Source organism: Pongo abelii, chromosome 5, assembly GCF_028885655.2.
Source record: "Pongo abelii isolate AG06213 chromosome 5, NHGRI_mPonAbe1-v2.0_pri, whole genome shotgun sequence".
NCBI classification, from domain to species: domain Eukaryota; kingdom Metazoa; phylum Chordata; class Mammalia; order Primates; family Hominidae; genus Pongo; species Pongo abelii.
The window spans coordinates 101333215-101352297 of NC_071990.2; the positions used below are offsets into that span (position 1 = coordinate 101333215).

General features: G+C 41.6%; 1 protein-coding gene across 2 annotated transcripts in view; it reads right to left on the bottom strand.

The window, feature by feature from the left end:
• SIM1 (SIM bHLH transcription factor 1) overlaps positions 1 to 19083 on the bottom strand; it is an 80247-nt gene that overhangs the window by 46617 nt on the left and 14547 nt on the right. Inside the window, exons 4-9 of one of the 2 annotated variants that reach the window (XM_054557909.2) lie at positions 18482 to 18575; positions 17810 to 17914; positions 17582 to 17667; positions 16699 to 16898; positions 16366 to 16472; positions 15498 to 15645 (exon numbers count right to left, since the gene is read on the bottom strand). In XM_054557909.2, the coding sequence (XP_054413884.1) occupies positions 15498 to 15645; positions 16366 to 16472; positions 16699 to 16898; positions 17582 to 17667; positions 17810 to 17914; positions 18482 to 18575 (740 nt within the window). Of the gene's footprint in view, positions 1 to 15497; positions 15646 to 16365; positions 16473 to 16698; positions 16899 to 17581; positions 17668 to 17809; positions 17919 to 18481; positions 18576 to 19083 lie in introns of those variants that run through there. The other variant, XM_063724915.1, reaches the window with a different exon arrangement.

The window sequence follows — 19083 nt, forward strand, 5'->3', positions numbered from 1 at the left end:
TCATATTTTAATCTATTTGTCTTAAGCCGATGGCCCAGAAAGAGATAATAGTAGGTCTGGATGAGTGATGGCTCATTCACTGGCCAAAGTGGGAGGATTGCTTGAGGCCAGGAGTTCAAGAACAGCCTTGACAACATAGCAAGACCCCATCTCTATAAAAAATAAAAAACAATTAGCCAGGCATAGTGGTGCACATCTGTAATCCTAGCTACATGAGAGGCTGAGGCAGGAAGATTGATTGAGCCCAGCATTTTGAGGCTGCAGTGAGCTATGATCATGCCACTGCACTCCAGCATGGGTGACAGAGTAACACCCTATCTCTTAAAAAGAGAGAGAGAGATAATAGTGTATGCCTCATTTGTTATCATTTATTGATTCCGTTTATCAGCTCTTTTCCTGAAAGCAGTAGTTCTAAAACTTCAGGACGCCCCAGAAGCACCTGAAGAGTGTCTTAACACACAGCTTGCTGGGCTGTTTCCCTTACAGTTTCTCATTTGTAGGTCTGGGGTTGAGCCCAACGTTTTGCATTCTTAACAAGCTACTGGGTGGTGCTGATGCTGCAATCAGGGGCCATACTTTGAGAGCTAAAGCAGTTGTTATCTGAGTGGTTGTTGTTGTTTAAATGAAAGGAATCAGATGAAAGGGGCCCACAGAGAAGATAAGAAACCACTGAAAAGGGAGGGTTCCAAGGACAAAATTCAAGCTTCACACTTTCCCCAAGGCGTACCTCACTGCATATCTTCCACTGAAGTACTCCCACCCCTACTCCCAACTGCTTACTTCCTCCTAACCTCCTTTTGAGTGCCTCTTACTTCTGCAGACCCCAAAGCATTGCAGAGCTGCAGGGTTTAGTCTTCAGGATGCTTCTCTTTTCTATTAACACATACTCTCTGGGGATCTCATCCACTCTGCTGACTTTAAATTCCATACACTGTTTACCCCCAGTATCTAGGCCAGACCTCCCAACTCCACAGCCCCCCAGATTCAACTGCTTACATGACATTTCCACTCTGATGAATGACGGGCATCTTGAAGCTAAACATGTTGTCCACACACAACCCTCGTTGCCGCCTCTGCCTGCTAAACTGTTCCTTCCCACCATTTACCCAAGTTGCTCAGGCTAAAAAATCTAGATGTTGTTCTTGACTGCTTTCATCTTCTCACATCCCACATCCAATCTATCTGCAAATCCCATTGGGCCTACCTTCAAAACATATGCCAAATCTGACCCCTCACCACTACCCCATCTTTCAAGTCATCACCTTCCCTCACCAAGGCAATTACAATCATTTCTCAATGGTATTCTCCATCTCCACCATCCATACTCCCAAAAGCCTACTCTCCAAACCAGTCAGAATGATCTTTTCTTATACAATCAGATCATGTCATGCCCATGTGCCGAATTCTCCAATGGCTTCCCAAAACCTTCAAGATCCAAGGCAATCTGGCCCTGCCTATTCTTCTAGCATCATCTCCTTCCATTCTTCCCCCTCCCTTACTCAGTGGCCACCACAGTGACCTTCTCTGTTCCTCAACATGCCAAGCAGGTTTCCACCTCAGGGCCTTTGCATTCACCTCCCTCCATCGGGAATACTTTCCCTGTAGGACTCCACATGGCTGGCTCCCTTCCTTCATTTATGAATCTTTAGAGAAACCTTTCTGACCAACCCTACCTCTTTCTCCTGCTTAATTTTTCTCCTATCACTTTCTGATATTATATGATTTTTTTATTTCTTTATAAGTACTTTATAAGTATATTAAAATTTATACTCAAATTAGCCAGGTGTGGCGGCACATGCATGCCATCCCAGCTACTCCAGAGGCTGAGGCCGTGGGAGGATCTTTTGAGCCTGGGAGGTCGAGGTGTGGTGAACCATGATCTTGCCACTGCACTGCACCCTGGGCAACAGATTAAGACCCTCTCTCTCTCTCTCTCTCTCTCTCTCTCTCTCTCTCACACACACACACACACACACACACATATAATGTGTATTTTTTACATATACATATACATTTAAAAATTTACATTTCATGAGGGTAGGGACTTTGTCTCTTTAAACCACACTGTAGCCCTACCAGGGCCTGGCACACAGTAGGCACTGGGGAAATATTTGCTGAGTGAATGCGTGAACCATCCCCAGCTTGTCATAGAAAGGGCTACGCTCTAAAACATTTCTTACCGTTACCTTAATTACAACAACAGAGATTAAGCTGATTCTAATGATAGAAATTTGTTTGTAATGAAGGTCCTATTGAGTCAACCAAGAAGAGACACAAATAGGAAAGAGATTATTCTGTAAAGTGCCATGTAACGTCTGTAAACATTTTCTTCCTGGTTTTCAATTAGCCTTCACAATAAAATGCTATCCTGCACGTTGCTATTTCTTTAACTGCTCTAATTGGAGGAATGAAGTTGACACTCACTCTGCCCTCCCCTTTGTGGGCTTCATTCTGCTAGCATTCCTGAGCTGTAACCCTGCAAGGGTCCATTACCCAAATCCAACACAGCAAATACTTCACTACGCCAGGACTGTGGTAAGATTTCAACAGTGAATATAAATACTGTGCCTTCCAACACTATTAGTCTCTTAACGGCCTATCAAAATTAAAATGAAAAACTCTGTGTTGCATTTGGCTTGATCTGATAACAAGCAGCTCTTTGCCTGTCTCTTGTTTGGACACCAATATCAATTAATGGGAGGTACTGAAACAAGTGAAGCTCCTGGTTCAGTCACAAGAACACGTTATAGTCATTACAAGCACGAGAGTAAAATGAATGGCTGAAGAGCAGCCGCAAACCTGTAAGAATGCTCAGAACCAGGGATTCTACCTTTGTTAATGATTTTCAGTAGGAAGAGGTGAGAGACAGCACATTCTAAGATTGCATTTTACCAGAGAATATTGCTATTCTTGGAGAGATGTAAAAAGTGGCAAGGGACTTGGGTTTAAAAGCACAAACACAGAGAGAATCCCACCTTAATGAGTACCATTATGATATCCAGTTCAATATAATGAGGCTATTTCTACAATCTGCCCGGCAGCCCATATTAGCACGGCTTTACTGATGCGGATACAACAAATTCTGTTTGAACAAGAAATCCCTGGGGGGCAGGGGGGTGGGGGAAGGATCCATTCACAGGCCCTATCCGTTTAGCAATCAATCAAAGAAAAAATATTCTTCTAGTAAAGACAGCAGCTCCCATTTGAATCCTGGTAAAATATTAAATGTTCTAAATAAAATAATTTTCTGTGGGTGATACGTCGATTGTTGTTTTGTGAAAACATCATGACTGTTGATACTAAAATTAGTGAAGAAGAGATGGGCTCAGGATATTGACTGGCAATTGAGCAGGTCCCAAGTATACCCAAACTCTGAAGAAACTGAGTCACCTTGTGGCGACCCCATATTAAAAAAGAGAGTAAACTGTCCATAGACCGTGCAAAATATTGGCAAAATGTCATAAATGACTATGTAAGTATTAGGTGGAATCATATGAAATTGCCAATATTGAACTGTTTTAATGTATAGAAGTGACAATTTCATATGGTTCACCCTAAAACAGCATTATCCGCTTAAAGAAAGCATGCCAAAGAGGAAATCAGGTAGATACTGGAGTCCAGACCCTGGGTTGGTATGCTCCCTGGACCACTCACTAGCTATGTTGTATTGGCTGAGTCACTTAGCTTCTCTGACCTCTCACACAAAGCAGCCGCCCTTCAGATGTGAGTCTGTCTTACTCCTCAGCCTTCCTAAGCATGTAATGAACAAAACAACGTGCCATGCCTCTTTCAGCTTAGAGCTAACAACCACCTCCCAGTCTCTCCCAGACAGAGCAGCAATACCTGAGAATTACCTCTTATAAAAGAAAAAAGAAGCAAAAAAAATAATAAACATCTAAAATAATTGACAATATATTTCAAAATGTAATACATCTGCAAAGACTATTTTGAATCTAGAATGATTCTTTAATTTAAAAATTCACTGAGGTTCATAATCCTATCAGAACTCAACCCCCAAAATTTTGAAAAATCCCATCTGCAGCAGGACAAAACATCATTCCAACAGGACAAAAATCAACACAACTGCTCTCTCTCCCTGAGGCAATGAGATAAACAGGGCCCACCCTGGGCAACGTCCTTGAGAGAGTTAAAGTTGAACTCCTTAATCTGTAGCCAGTTACCTTGCTGCCAGTCATGAACTCCCTTACCATACACATCACACACACACACATCCCCCTCCCAAGGTGCCCAACTCCTCCCACTGTCTCTCCTCCCTTCCTACTATCTAGCCAGAAAGCAGTCTAACCACACCTGTGAGCTCATTTTTCAGGAGTGACCCAAACAGTGCCAAGGTGCTTTAGGCCCTCTTCCTTCCAATTGTGAGTGGACGCATTTTCCTCCATAAAGGCATCTCAGTTACCAGCAAGCGCACAGGGAAATCAGGCTAGGATACAGCTTGGACATATGTTTATTTCTTTTTCCTGCAGACACTATCTTACTCATTTTGATGTCCTCTGAACTGTGCACAGTGCTTGGCACATAATAGGTGTTCAATAAGCCTTTTATGAATGCTTAAAGGCCACTAGTCCTAACCAATTGAAGGAGGATCTTTCCAGATGCATCAAGATAATTGCTGATTTCTTGTTCTTGGGCCACCGTCTGCTTCCTAAGACTCATGCTTTCCCTCCATTGGTCCAAAGACTCACACACATTTATTTTGTGTTCATTGGCAGGACAAAAATTATTTTATTCAATTTCACTAAAATAACCACTGTAATAATTCACATGTACTCAGTGTTACTTTGTGTTGGGCACAGGGCCGCCAACCTTACACATGATCTCATTAAATGTTCCAATTGACTCTGTGAGGTAGAACCTATTATTACCTGCATCTTACAGGTTTTTGTTGTTGTTGTTTTTTTTTTTTTTTTTTTTTTTGAGACGGCCTCTTGCTCTGTCACCAGGCTGGAGTGCAGTGGCGTGATCTTGCCTCACTGCAGCCTCTGCCTCCCAGGTTCAAGTGATTCCCCTGCCTCAGCCTCCCAAGTAGCTAGGACTACAGCCCGCACCACCACACCCGGTTAATTTTGTGTATTTTAGTAGCGATGGGGTTTCACCATGTTGGCCAGGATGGTCTCGATCTCCTGACTTCGTGATCCACCCACCTCAGCCTCCCAAAGTGCTGGGATTACAGGCGTGAGCCACCACACTCGGCCCATTTTACAGATTTTTTAAAAATAGAGAAATAGTGTAGTTAAGCAATTTGTTCATAGTCACTGGGCTAATGAGTGGCAGTGCTAGGGAACAGACAATAGACTCTACATTCTAAAGCCCAACTTCTTAATTAATATGCCATGTCACAGGATAAAATATTATGATACCTCATTTGATAACATATTTTTCAAATACCTTGTAATGCATTCCTATGTTTTTCAGAGTTTGAAACATCCAACTAAGAAGCCTAAGGTTTAGACTGCATCATATTCTAATAACAACAGGATTATAATATCAAATGAGACTCTCTGACCCTGCAAATCTGGAACCAGCTGTATAGGGACTTTGAACCTCCCTTTTCTCCAATCTGCTGGTGTTTGTCATCCTAATATATACCTCATATTTTCTTTCTGAAAATAATTTTTAAAATATACCCATCATACATATGGCAGCACAGTGTATTCGTTTCAATAAGATTTACATTCGGAATACTGATATCCAAAAAAAAATTTTTAATGGTGTTTTATGTCTAGATGCTAAAAAAAAAAACATATTTATTACTAAAGCTGGGTGAACTTGTTAATTATATATCAGTACCAATTTGGGAAAGGCAAGAGACTGTGCCTTCCTGGCACAAAGAAGGTGCTCCATAAATGCTGACGTTTCTCCCTCTGCATGGAAATCTCTGCTCCCTTTAGAGTATCAATGACAACAGTGAAAAACAGAGTGAGCCTGACCAAACTGCAGAAATCACCACATACAAAGAGCACAAATCTTGGAGGTTTGTGTGTTGTGGGACTGGGGAAGGGAGAGAAAATAAACACCTAAATTTGTGGGTTTGAGGATATAGAGAAAATAGTTTCCAGTCCTGATGAAACATGCTCAGTTCTAGATCCCTGTCTCTCACCTTGTACAAAAATCAACTCAGGATGGATCAAAGACTTAAATCTAAGACATGAAATCATAAATTCTAGAAGATAACATTGGAAAAACTCCTCTGAACATGGATTTAGGCAAAGAATTCATGGCTATGACCCCAAAAGCAAATGCAACAAAAATGAAAATAAGTAAATGGGACCTGATTAAACTAAAAAGCTTCTGCATTGCAAAAGAAACAATCGGCAGAATAAACACACAACACACAGATTGGAAGGAAATATTTGCAAACTATGCATCTGACAAAGAGCGAGTATTCAAAATCTACAAGAATCTCCAACAAATCAACAAGAAAAAATAAATAATACCATCAAAAAGTAGGCAAAGGACATAAATAGACATTTCTCAAAAGAAGATGTACAAACAGCCAACAAACATATGAAGAAATGCTCGACATTACTAATCATCAGGGAAATGCAAACTAAAACCCCAGTGAGATACCACCTTACACCTGCAAGGATGGCCATAATTTAAAAATCAAAAAGCAATAGATATTGGTGTAAATGTGGTAAAAAGGGAACACTTTCACACTACTGATAGAAGTGTAAATTAGTACAATCACTATAAAAAACAGTATGGGTATTCCTTAAGGAACTAACAGTAGAACTACCATTTGATCCAGCAATCCCACTACTGGGTATCTACCCAAAGGAAAATAAGTCATTATATGAAAAAGACACATGCACATGCATGTTTATAGCAGCCCAATTTGCAATTGCAAAGATATGGAACCAATCTAAGTGCCCATCAACCAATGAGTGGATAAAGAAAATGTGGTATATATACACCGTGGAATACCACTCAGTCATAAAGAGGAACGAAATAATGTCTTTTGCAGCAACTTGGTTGGAACTGGAGGCCACTGTTCTAAGTGAAGTAACTCAGGAATGGAAAACCAAATATCACATGTTCTCACTTATAGATAGGAGATAAGCTATGAAGACGCAAAGGCATAAGAATGGTATAATGGACTTTGGGGCTTCCAGGGTTTCCCAACCCCACCCTGTGGGGTGAGGAATAAAAGACTACATATTGGCTACAGTGTACCCTGCTTGGGTGATAGGTGCACTAAAATTTCACAAATCACCACTAAGGAATTTATCCATGTAACCAAAAACCACCTGTACCCGAAAAACTATTGAAATTTAAAAAAAAGAAACATGCTCAGTTTCAACAATGAAGTTCAAGGTAAAGAATGTAAAGAAAGAGAGAAAACCTAGCTTAAACAAGAGCAGTAAGACCATCACCGTTTGAATCTAATTTGAAGAGTGATACTAACGGTGTTACAAGGAGTGCTTACTTGGAAAAGAACAACATGACAAATGTATATAGGTCACTGACCCATCTCAAAACACCCTACTTCTGCTTCCAACCCTTAAAATTCCATCCTTTCCCTGATAGCTCCACTGTCACTTTGAGCTCCTTTGTATTCTGTGTCCTTAGCAAATAGTGCAAGTATACCATAACATTGCAAACTGAGCTAATCTGACTTCTCAAAGATTTCAGTGGAACTCTTCTATTTCGCCAACTAAATTGCCAACTGCTTGATAAATGCTAAGATTCCTACTTCATGTAATCATGCAATTAATCATTGCAATCTGCTATACTCTGTGAAACACTGGTATACAGCCACACTCAGTCCATGTAGAACAATGAGGAATATACAAAAGGCTCCACTGAACACCATCAGAAATGTCAGTGTTTGGTGTTTTATACACATTAAATTATAACTACTAGCACTGGTAAAGTTGACAAAACACTGATTCCAACTAAATTACCCTAGATATTTGGTTAGTTTCTTATGATCTCTTTTTCCCCAAGAAACTAACCTATGTAAAACACCTTCCACACTCTCTAGCACAAAGAAAGTGCTCAGTAAATGTTGTGTTTTCTCCCTCCACATAGAAATCTCTACTCCCCTTAGAGTATCAGGACTACAGTGAAAAACAGAGTGAGCCAAACCAAACTGCGGAAATCACCACACACAAACAGCACAAAACTTGGAGGTTTGTGTGTTGAGGGATTGGGGAGGGAAGGGAAAATAAACACCTAAATTTATGGATTTGAGTTTACAGAAAGTCAAGTTAAGGAGAAAACTATTAATTCTCTTTCAAAGTATTTTAGTTGACATTACATAATTGGCAAGAGCTAGTAAAAACAGCTAAGAAATTCTAAGCACCTGCTTTCTGTCAGATACTGTGCTATATTCTCTCTATATATTATCTCATTTAATCCTCCATAAATCCCCAAAAGGTGGGTACAAATGTCCCCATTTCACATATGGGGCAACAGAAGGTCAAAGGGGTAGAGTGATCTGCTCAAGGCCTCACAGCTATTATGTAGCGGAGTCTTCATTCTAACCCAGGCCCATCTGGCACTAAAGTCCATGCCTTTGTTTCACAGATTGCTTGGAAAATGATACTGTGGGTCTTTATAAAAACAAAATCACAATCCTATTGCAATATCACTTTCTGGAGATGGCCCAGGCTCAGCCAGACCCCAAACATTGTCAATGCCCTACCAAGTAACTTCTCCTTTCAGTTCCATGATCACCAAGGAGGAGCCCTCTTCGCCGCCAGCTCCCTGTCCTGGCAATGCCAAAGGCAGGAGAAAGGGAGATGGAGTTGGGGAGTTTACTCCCTCAGGCAAGCCAGAATGCTAAATTCCTCTATTGACAGGTACTCAGGAATTCCAAATTTCATCTAAACTCCAACCAATCCTTTTTTGCACGAAGGCTCAATAATAGACACTAGCATTCCAACTCTAGTGAATTTTCTATGATCACCTGCTCATCTGGAAAGACATCATAAGCCAAGAACAGAGAAGGAAGTATTGGTAAAGGTGAGAGCAGCGGCAGCCTTTTACTAAATTATGAAGATATGCATAATCCACCCCATCCCCCACCACACACACATCTTGTATCAAACATAACAGTGTTTCCCATGTCAGTAGACTAAGTCAGGAGACAAAAACATGTTTTTCTGGAGTTCAAGTAAAGCCTCCCTTGAAATTCTCCATCCATTCACAATAACATGTATGGGTGCCTGCCTTTATATAAGGCAGTGATCCGTATTTGTCTACAATGTGAGTCAAAGATCAAAACCCTTTTTTCCCAACAGCCAGACTAAGAGAAAGCCAGAGGAAAGTAGACAGGCTGGTCATTCAGTACACACCAACTGGCCTCTACCCAAGAACTAAAGGGAAACTCCTATGAATCAGTATCCTTCAGGTCAGGGCAACAACAGAGGAAGGAGTGGAGGCCAGAGAGGCCTGGGGAGGGAGAAGCAGTTGGATAGTGGCAGTGCCAAGGGGCCAGAGGATGGCACAGCAGCCCCAAGAACACTAGGAAGTTCTCTATCCCAGGCCTCTGAATAGAACCCCCAGGGGGCCTCCCCTGCTGCCATATATCCCCTCCATTCTCTCTCAAAGGCAGAAAAGGGTCAATTCTTTCCTCCCATCCCATCCCCATGGGGATGTACACACACACACACACACACACACACACACACACACACACACACACACACCATATAAGAAATACACCCCTGCCACAGCAGGTAATTTGCATCACATTTGACTTGGTTTGCAAATCTACTGACATTTGGGTTAACTCTTTTGTTTAGCAAAAACATAAAATGTTAAATCTGGTTGCAGAAATAGAATAATTAGTAATAGCAATAATGTACTTGTATAATCTAGAACCAAGCAATTCAGTAAAAAACTAAAATGTTTGCAGGCTACATTTCCTTCTTACAAAATGAAAATGTCCTTAGTGAAACTTATGGGGAAAAAATGAGACATTCTTAATTGAATGTCATTGAGAAGATAGAACAGCTAAATTTTAGCTAGGAAAATGTCAATATCTGCGCACCCTTGTGAAGCAACCACAAAGAGGCAGCTTCTTAATCTTCCGTCATGAATTCAGATCAAAGCCTATCTTGAAGTTTTGTGGGCTGAACACTACAGGCCTCACCCATTCAAATCCATCCCTGTCTCTCAGACATCTTTCCCACAACCACCTTCCACTTCCACCCCTATACACAGAGAACAGCAGGATGCAGTAGGAGTGACACACCAGCTTTTAATTCTGGCTTCACTACTTACTCAGCATATCTGAGCCTCAGTTTCCACACCTAAAAATACGAAAAGCCATCTCTGATCCAACCACTGTGCAGAGCCATCAAAGCAGCAAGTCAGGTAACCAGTGTGACAGCACTTTGAAACAGATATGAATTCAGCATTTGTTTAAAAAATACAAAGTCTGTAAGTTCATAAAAGATGAATTCAAAACCAAATACAGATCCTTTTGATAAAATACTATAATAAGGAAAAAGTGTATGAAGAATAAGATTATTTAAGTGAGTATTTAACTGGTATTATGTATTTCAAAAGAGACTAAATCTCCCAGCTCTTCCTTTTAACTAAGTGTTTTGGTAGTTATAAAATTAGTATTAATACAAATATGTCTTCAATTTGTTTTTATAATCATTAAGTTACATGAAAGATCATCTGAAAAGAACAACTGTGACTCTGATGTTCAATATTATCTTAGTAAAGATTAAACACAATTAAGGATCAAATCTAATTTACGGGTATACATTAGTGCATGATTATTATTTTGGAAGATCAAAAGATTAAGTCTATACAAATGCTCCAGAGAGTAAATTATTTTATATTTTCTGTAGCTTGCTAAGTGAAAAGGTGTTTCATTTTATATTGTTTGTATTTATATTTTTGTAATATAATAGTGATTTTGCTAAACAGGAAAATAAAGTGTACTCAATAACTATATATGTTATTGGTCAAGTTTTTTTAAAGCATTCTCTAAAAACTCCTAGTAATAACAATAATATAGCACTGGTCTTTAAATAAGTAATTTTTAAAAATTTGAAAACCCAAATTAACCCAGCACCAATAATGTACCTAAAAGAGGAAAGCAATATGAACATATTTTAATGTTTGTTGCTTTATGGCAAGGATATGTCGGGTTTTATATTTACAGAATATGTTAACATTTAAAATCCTTTTTAATTCTAAGAACTACAGTGGTTCTCATAATGGTAAGTTGTTGTGGTTAACATACCATATGCAAACAACAACAAAAAGTATAGGATCTGCAGTAATTACAATATAGAGCCCCCTTTGTTTTTCATTGACATGAAGGAAGTACTGTATGTCACTTTTGGTATTTGGCCTAACTTTTCTATGAATTCAAAAGGGGTATTTATTAGACAGCAAATGTTATATACACTACCAATATAAATTGTCTCTATTTGTTCTGCTTTTAGTAACACAGAAATAGAAGTTTTAACGCAGAAAACTACTTCCTCATGTATGTTGAGTGAATCACTCTAAAACACCGTGTGAGATTTTCTAGGAAAGCAATGTTCCATCCTAAACTTAGAAAATAAATAAGCAGAGAAGCTGTCTTTGCTAAGAAAAAGAAGTTGAGATGTTAAATTTGTCTGATTCCAAAATTTCCAAATTACTCACTAAATCTATTCTCTCTCTTTTACTTTCCAGACATAATGTCAGAATTGTATTAGCTTGTAAGTCTTATTAGAAAGCTAATTTAAAATACAGTATCATTTAGAACTTTCTATCCTACGAAAGTCTCCTCACAAAATATCATCTATCCATCAGCCTAATTGAGATCATACACCAATGAGTACTTGATGAACATTTGTGGCAGATTGTTTTTAACGGCACCAGTAAACTAGCTCTCAACTATATTTTTGCAAGCTCTACACACGATAATTTTTAACATTTTCAATGTGTCATCATAAATGGTACAGTGGCTACATAGGAAAATGCTATTCAAGGATGAAGCACCATGATATCTGTAGCTTACTTTGAAGTGATTTAGTAGGAAAAAAAATACACATTAAAAATAGGCACACATATAAGTAGAGAGAGATACAAAGCAAATATAGGAAAATATTAACAGTTGTTGGATGTAGATGATGTGAATATGGATATTCATTTACTTCTCTTTTAACTTTTATATTTGCAAAGTTTATGTTTTAAAATATTTTTAAATAGGAATTTTATACTCTAGTGGGTTATCTTTAAAAGTGGCAGAATATTTCTTATTTTAAAAATACATGTAGTCTAAAAACATAAATAGAACCAAGACTCTTAATTTTCTTAGAAATTGTTTTTCATAGTTTATTAGGTGTTCTACATTTTCAATTTTCTTTACATTAAAAACTAAAGCTTTCCATCTGAACTGGCTATGAATAATTAATAATACTAATTAAACTCAAGAAAATATGAATTCAAGAAAACTCACGTAGGTCTTTACACAGTATACTCCATATATTCCGGACTTTCCCCGACATCCTTGTTACTAGACACTAGTTCCATTCACCTACCCTCTTGAAAATAACCAGAGAGCAAGGCCTGTCATACTTAACACTTATTTCAAAGCCTGAGGATACTCATAACTTATAAGAAAAATCTTTTTTAAATGTGTAAAGCTAACAGGGTATGTGTGTCTTACAGAAAATCATGAACTGATCAGTGTTTTGTTTTGTTTTCTTTTGTTTTGTAGCAAGGGTTTAATGAAGAGCTATAGAAGCTTCACTGAACCTCGGAGACCCAGAGAAACTAAGGGAATTTTCAGAATTTAATCATAGTATCTTCTCACTCTCCTCTCCAGATTTTCAGAACATATGGTGGGCATACAAAAGTCAGTAAAAAGCACCAAGGCATATACCACCTGCCTCTAAAATCATCCAGTTTTCCTATATGCCCTGTTGCAACTGCTTATTAAAACAAGGTTGCCAAATAATTCACTGTTGCTTTTGTTAGATAATAATAACTTATTTTCTAGGCATATTTTAACTTCAGCAATAAATCAGGAAATTAGAAAATCAATGAGCTTATGAATGTTGCCTCCACCAAAACATCACAACCTCATTTGACCAAGGCTTATTTAAAAACCTCTATTTTCATGACATGAAAATCCCTTTAAAATGTATGCTATTGAAACATTTAAATTTGAAAAACATCTGGCATGTCAAACTATTTGGGAGCTTGTGGTTTTAAGTACTTTGTTTGAGGTGGAGTATTTAGAAAGAATTCACTTATCTTTCTCAGGCTTCATAGGGAAGTAGCCCTAAAAAACAAATGTATGTGGTAGTTCACTACAACCATGGAGAATCAATAGCCATCTATTTAATTTGCTAAGACAATGTAAATTAGTAACTTCCAGCCAGATGTATGATATGCACATCAAACAAACTGCAACCTGTTCATTATGAAAATCCTGTCAACACACACAGAGCCACTTGATGACATTTCATCTAAAGCAATTTCCACATTTGCAGCTATAAAAATTGTCCTAAGAATTTTTCTACAAGAAATTGAAGCTGAGACTCATAAAAGGGTAATCAATTTCAGCTTTTCATCTCGTGTGCTGTGTATATATGCTTCTGTGTGTTTATTTCCGTTTTCATTCAGAGGTATAAAATGTTTTAACAATGTGCACCATGCTCTTTTTCCTTCTATTAATCATTTATTTATCCTCATTACATCTTTTTAAATTTGATGTAAAGTTGATCATCTAATTATACAGTTCTGAAGGAGTATGTAAAGTCAGGAATGACAGAATCAACAGAAGAAAAAATGTACACTTATCTACTGGAAAACAAAACAGAATATTTCAAAATGACTCCAAACATAAATTAAGTTTACCCATTGGGAGGTCTAACTTGCATTTGGATCATTTATATGGGTCTGTGTGACTATATACCCTGCTGTTTGATAAAAAATGATTACTAACCACAGGCACCCACCAGAGAACAGAGTGTATGGGTAATGCTTGTGATGTCTCAGACATATAAAGCACCTTCTTAAAGAATGCCCGTTTCCTTTCCATGGTAAGCAGACATAATTTTTCACCCTTTAATACTACTGCTTCACAGAGGGGCCAATTTTATGTACTATGCTTTGCCATTCTCTCTTGCATTTATTTTAATAATATGAAGAACTGTATTCATGAAATTGATAGTTTTGTTTCATGAAACCCAAAATATTGGTAAATTTTGTTTTGTGTTAAAATACACAGCCTTCTTGATATTACAAGAATTATATAATATTAACACTGTTTACTAAGATAAAAAAATAAAAGATTATTCTTAATCGTCAGCTACTATTCTTGAATGTTGAATCCTCATCTAAGCCAAATTTTCTAAGTCTATTGAATTAAATTTTCTTATTAAACAAGACACAGAACAAATAGTCTTACTGCCAAGCATAATATTTCCAACTACTACATTTTTAATTTGGCAATTTAAAACAACGTGAAACGAATCTAGTCCTTATCACCTACAGTATAGTCTGATTCCAAATAGCACCCCTTCACCAACTTCCTAATGTCTAAATAGCATTCTACTAAGTGCCTGGTGTGTCAACACTTCCAGCTTCCAAAGTAAACAACCCAGGAGATCCCTTAAAATCACAAGAATTTCAATCTCTACCAAAAAAGGGGTGGGGAGAGCGCAACAGCACACACAAAAGAGTTCTTCATAAAGGCTTCAACCCTAAGCAATTCAACTTTCACAAACATTGTACAGAACACGCTTTTTTCACCAGCCGCACACCAGGCCACGTGATCAGCCTGCAGGACCACACTGGCAACCAGAAACGGTTATTGTTTCTAGAAAGAATAAGGCTCAAATGCAGGCCTCTGCAGCCTGCCTGTCATTCGCGCCCGCAGGTGGCACCCAGAGCTCCGCTCCTCACTCAGTGAAGCAATTACACCCGGCGCGGGGCCTGGGCGCCGGCCAAGACTTGCAGCGTTCGCTTGGGTCCCTTAGCTTTCTACGAGTTAAAGTCAGATCCTCCTGGTCACTTAAGCCCCCTTTGTGGTTCAGGGGGGAAACCACTCTCTCCGAACTCTTAACTTTGATTGAAGACTCTGGTTAAAATTAAGAACTTCAAACCCCAGATTTGAAAAAATGAAACAGATGTCCTGTTTGTTAACCATAAATGCCTCCGTACGTTGGATCCTTTCCTCTCTGTCTCTCTTTCTTTCTGCCGCATTAAGTTTTATTTAATGCAGAGTTCGCTTAAAAGGTTAAGAGAGAAAAAGAAAGAGAAGAAAGCAAATATGGACTGTGATGGAAAAACTCCTAAATCTTTCTCTAGAATATAACGAAGAAAGCCTCTTCAAAAAGATGAAAATGTTCGACCTGCCTCCTCTTGGCGCAGCCAGCCCTCGAGGGTCAAAATAGCATTCCCCGTGGCCCGAGCCTTGTCTAACCCGGCCGTGCCGCCACCCGCACTCTCGCAGAGAGCAGGGTCGCCTGGGGTGGGTGAAGGGGTCTCAGTCTTGCACTCACGTGAGGACATAGTTGACGCTGACGATACAGTGTGGCCTGGAGGAGCGACTGTTGTGCACGATGGTCGCGTAGCTCTGCACCCACACCCAGCCGCCGTGTTTCGCCAGGAACCTGTAGTACTTGGTGGTCACCTGTCCCTTCACCAGCACTGACGGAGAGACAGGAGGCAGATGGTGGTGAACCAGCCTTCCCGGGACTGGTCCCAAATGCAATCCCTGGTGGTGAGAATTGAGGGCTCCCTGTGGGCCCTAATAATCGCACCAGGCAGGAGAGAGAGACGACAGGCAAATTCCCGAAGGAACTGATTGTCCCGTTGTATTGCATCGAGCCCTCTGGTCACCCTTCTTGGGATGATACTGGGGTGGCCAGATGTCTTCACCATTAGCAAAGGGAGGAACATTTAGAGTTGGGGGGGTTCCTCCAGATTCGCTTTTCTAACTACGGAAGTAAGGCTCTGGGCAGCTGAGCTCTGGCGCTCACGATCCCTGCCCGGGCAGATTATGCTCAAAGCAAAGCTGTATCAAAAGCCAGGCGAGTCAACGCAAGTGAGCGCCAGCCTTGGTTTTTGTTCATCTTTAGTGTGGTTCACAGATGGGAAAAAAATACCAATAGGAGAGTAATATACCTTCGCCGGGGGCGGGGGACGTATTTCGCCCAGAAATGCTTCTTCCGCCTATATTAGCGGCCCGCGGATGTTAGAGAATTTAGGTGGGCCCAGTGTCGGAGCAGTCCCTCAGGAGGCCTCACACACCACCACCACCCGGCTCCCTGGGCTCCCACCTGTCCTCTTGGGAGGGACTTAAATCGTGGCTCCCCCACCCAGGGGAGCGCCAAGGTTGCCTGGGTACGGGGCAGGGTGGCGCCTTACGCAAATGGTGCGCGCAGCGCAGGTGGAAGGTGTCGCAGCCGTGCACATGGTGGTACAGAGTCTTCTCAATCAGGTCCTGAGGTTCGTACCCCGTCAACTCCGCCACCCTGAGGAGAGCAATCCCTGCAGGATGAATGCAGGCGGGGGTGCAGGGATGCCCTTCCCACACACCCTCGACAGCCGTCTGAGACCTAACTGTCCGCCCTCACTTTCCAGGGCCGGTTCAGTCGCCTCATCTGCAAAATGGGCTCATAGGATAGACAGAAAGCTCTCAGTCACTAAGCAGGGCCGCCATCAGGCTAGGAGAGGCCCTTTCCGGCCCTGCCCACCCACCTGGAGTCCAGAAAGATGAGCTTCATGTCCAGGCTGGCGCGGAACATAAACATATTGCTGTGTAGCTTGATCTCCGTGACGGCGCTGGGAGGCAGCGAGTGGCCCACGGCCACCAGGCCCACGTTTTGGTAGCAGCCGTCGAAGGGGGACATGTCCAGGCTGTACTGGCGGATCTTCAAGTAGCCGCTGCAGTGGATGACCTGAGGCAGAGGGAGAGGGAGGGAGACTCAGCCACAGGTAAGAAGAGCCCCCAAAATGTGGAGAAGGGGTTGAAACATGTTGAAACTCTACTTAGCCCCAAAGCTGTGCTGACCACGCCCATGCACTAAGGAATCCAAACTTATTGGTGCTCTAAGGTGTCTTAATAAAGTGACTGCACAGCCACACTGAACTCACCTGGGAGCACGTAAAAATGCAGAGGCCTGGCCCCACCAACCCTAACGTGTCCGAATAGCGAAGTAGGTCCCTGAAACCTACTAATGACGTTCAACGACATTCAACGTGAGACCCATAGCTTCGAACTAAAGCTCTGGTTTCTAACCTCTTATGTAACGCTATGCATAACCTCTTAGGGATTCACCAAAGTTACCCGCCCCTTCAGAGGCCTTACGGACCCTGAAGGCCCATCTCTAAGGGTCACAAGTTCATAGGCCCCGCGGCCACCCAGTATTGGGACCCAGTCAGACTTTGTCTTTAAACATAGTCCCCAGCTGTTCACAAAGTTCCGTGGCCCTTGTGGAGCGTCCTGGCCTGCGGCTCCTTGACGCAAGCTGGGGGTGCCCTTGCGGGTAGTCCCAGAGGTAGGGACATTCCTCCCACGCCGCACGCGCCTCGCTTCCCGCCTCCTCTGACTCCACCCGGAGCGGATCTTCCAGCTACGCACCTTGTAGCCGCCACAGGTGAGGCCGGCGTTACGCTTGGCCAAGACGCACTTCATCCTCAGGAAGAAGGAGCGCTCGATCTCATACTCTGGGAGAGAGGAACGAAGGGAAGCTCAGGACGTGTGATACCGGCGGCGTGGGGCGGCACGCGTCTCTGCCACGACTAATTGGGGAAAAACCACAAGCGGACTGCGATGGGCCTGAGAGTCGCAGGCACGTGTCTACCTTACCCTGCACGAAGTGAGAGTGGTAGGGTTGATGGGCGGTGAGCACCGCCGTCATCTCGTCGTGGTCTGCCGGGTGAATGTATTCATAAATGCTGTTTCCGGTCAGCTCTACCTGTAAAGAGGAGGATGTCGCCGCCGCCGTGGCGGTGGAATGCCCGGTGAAGGGACTGAAAGATTAGGCCAGGGGATCTGCAGGACCATGAGGACAGCAGCCAGAATTCTGGAATTGGCCCTGAGTTCCAATGCCAGCTCTGCTTCTTGCTATCTATTGCAGCCTATCTAAGATTCCGCTTCCTTGTCTATATAATAATAAAAATAGCAGTAATAATGATGATAATAATAATAGTAGTAATAGTAGTAGTAGCAACAGCAGCAGCAGCTCCCTGGCAAAGTTCTGATAAAGACATCATGAAATAAGTATGTAACCTCCTCTCATGTTGTCTGGCTTGCGGTAGGGACTCAAAAAAGTAGCCATTGTTTGGGCCTAGGGTGGAAGGTAAAGGAGAAGGGAAGTGGAGAAATGGAGAGACCCAGAACCATTTAAGAGTCTTCCTGCTAGCTGTGAGATGTCCAGCTCCAGGTTTAGAGAAGCACACCCAGCCCCCAACCCAGCCCCCTACCCCTGCTTCCAGCTCTGGCTGTAAACACTGCAGGTGGGATATGTGAACCACTCACCTACCTGAGAAAGACCCAAGTGGACTGAGGCTGTCTCTGAGATGTACATGATCTTCCCATCTGGGGCTACCACGAAGATGAAGCCATCTAGGGTCTGGGGAGGCACAAATAGAGAGAATAGAGAGCCCTCTGGGCCATCTGGAGAAATGGGAGCAAGAGGACAGAAGTTAGTGACTTTCAGCTAAAAGTGTAAAGAGATGGAGTGGAGCAGGTTTGGCAGGAAACAGGGCATAGAAAACTAGCCACATGAGCCCTTTTGTTCATTCTAAATTTGTAAACAACTGGGGCATGCAGCCCAAAGGGAAAGATCCAGAGTAATTGGTGGACAAGGCTAGTGCCCTGTAAGACTCAGGATCCACTGAAACGAACAAGGAAAATACACCCATAAAACACACACACACACTGTCTCTCTCTCTCTGTCTCTCTCTCTCTCTCTCTCACACACACACACACACACACAGTTCTAGGGGGAAAAATCACAGCCTATGTGTTCTATAATGGAAGGAGTAATAGCAGGGTTTGGGAATAGCAGTGCAGTAGGCATTGGTAGATCAATATTCGAAGGGCTGGCAGTCTAAAGTTTGTAGACAGAAGAAAGCTGG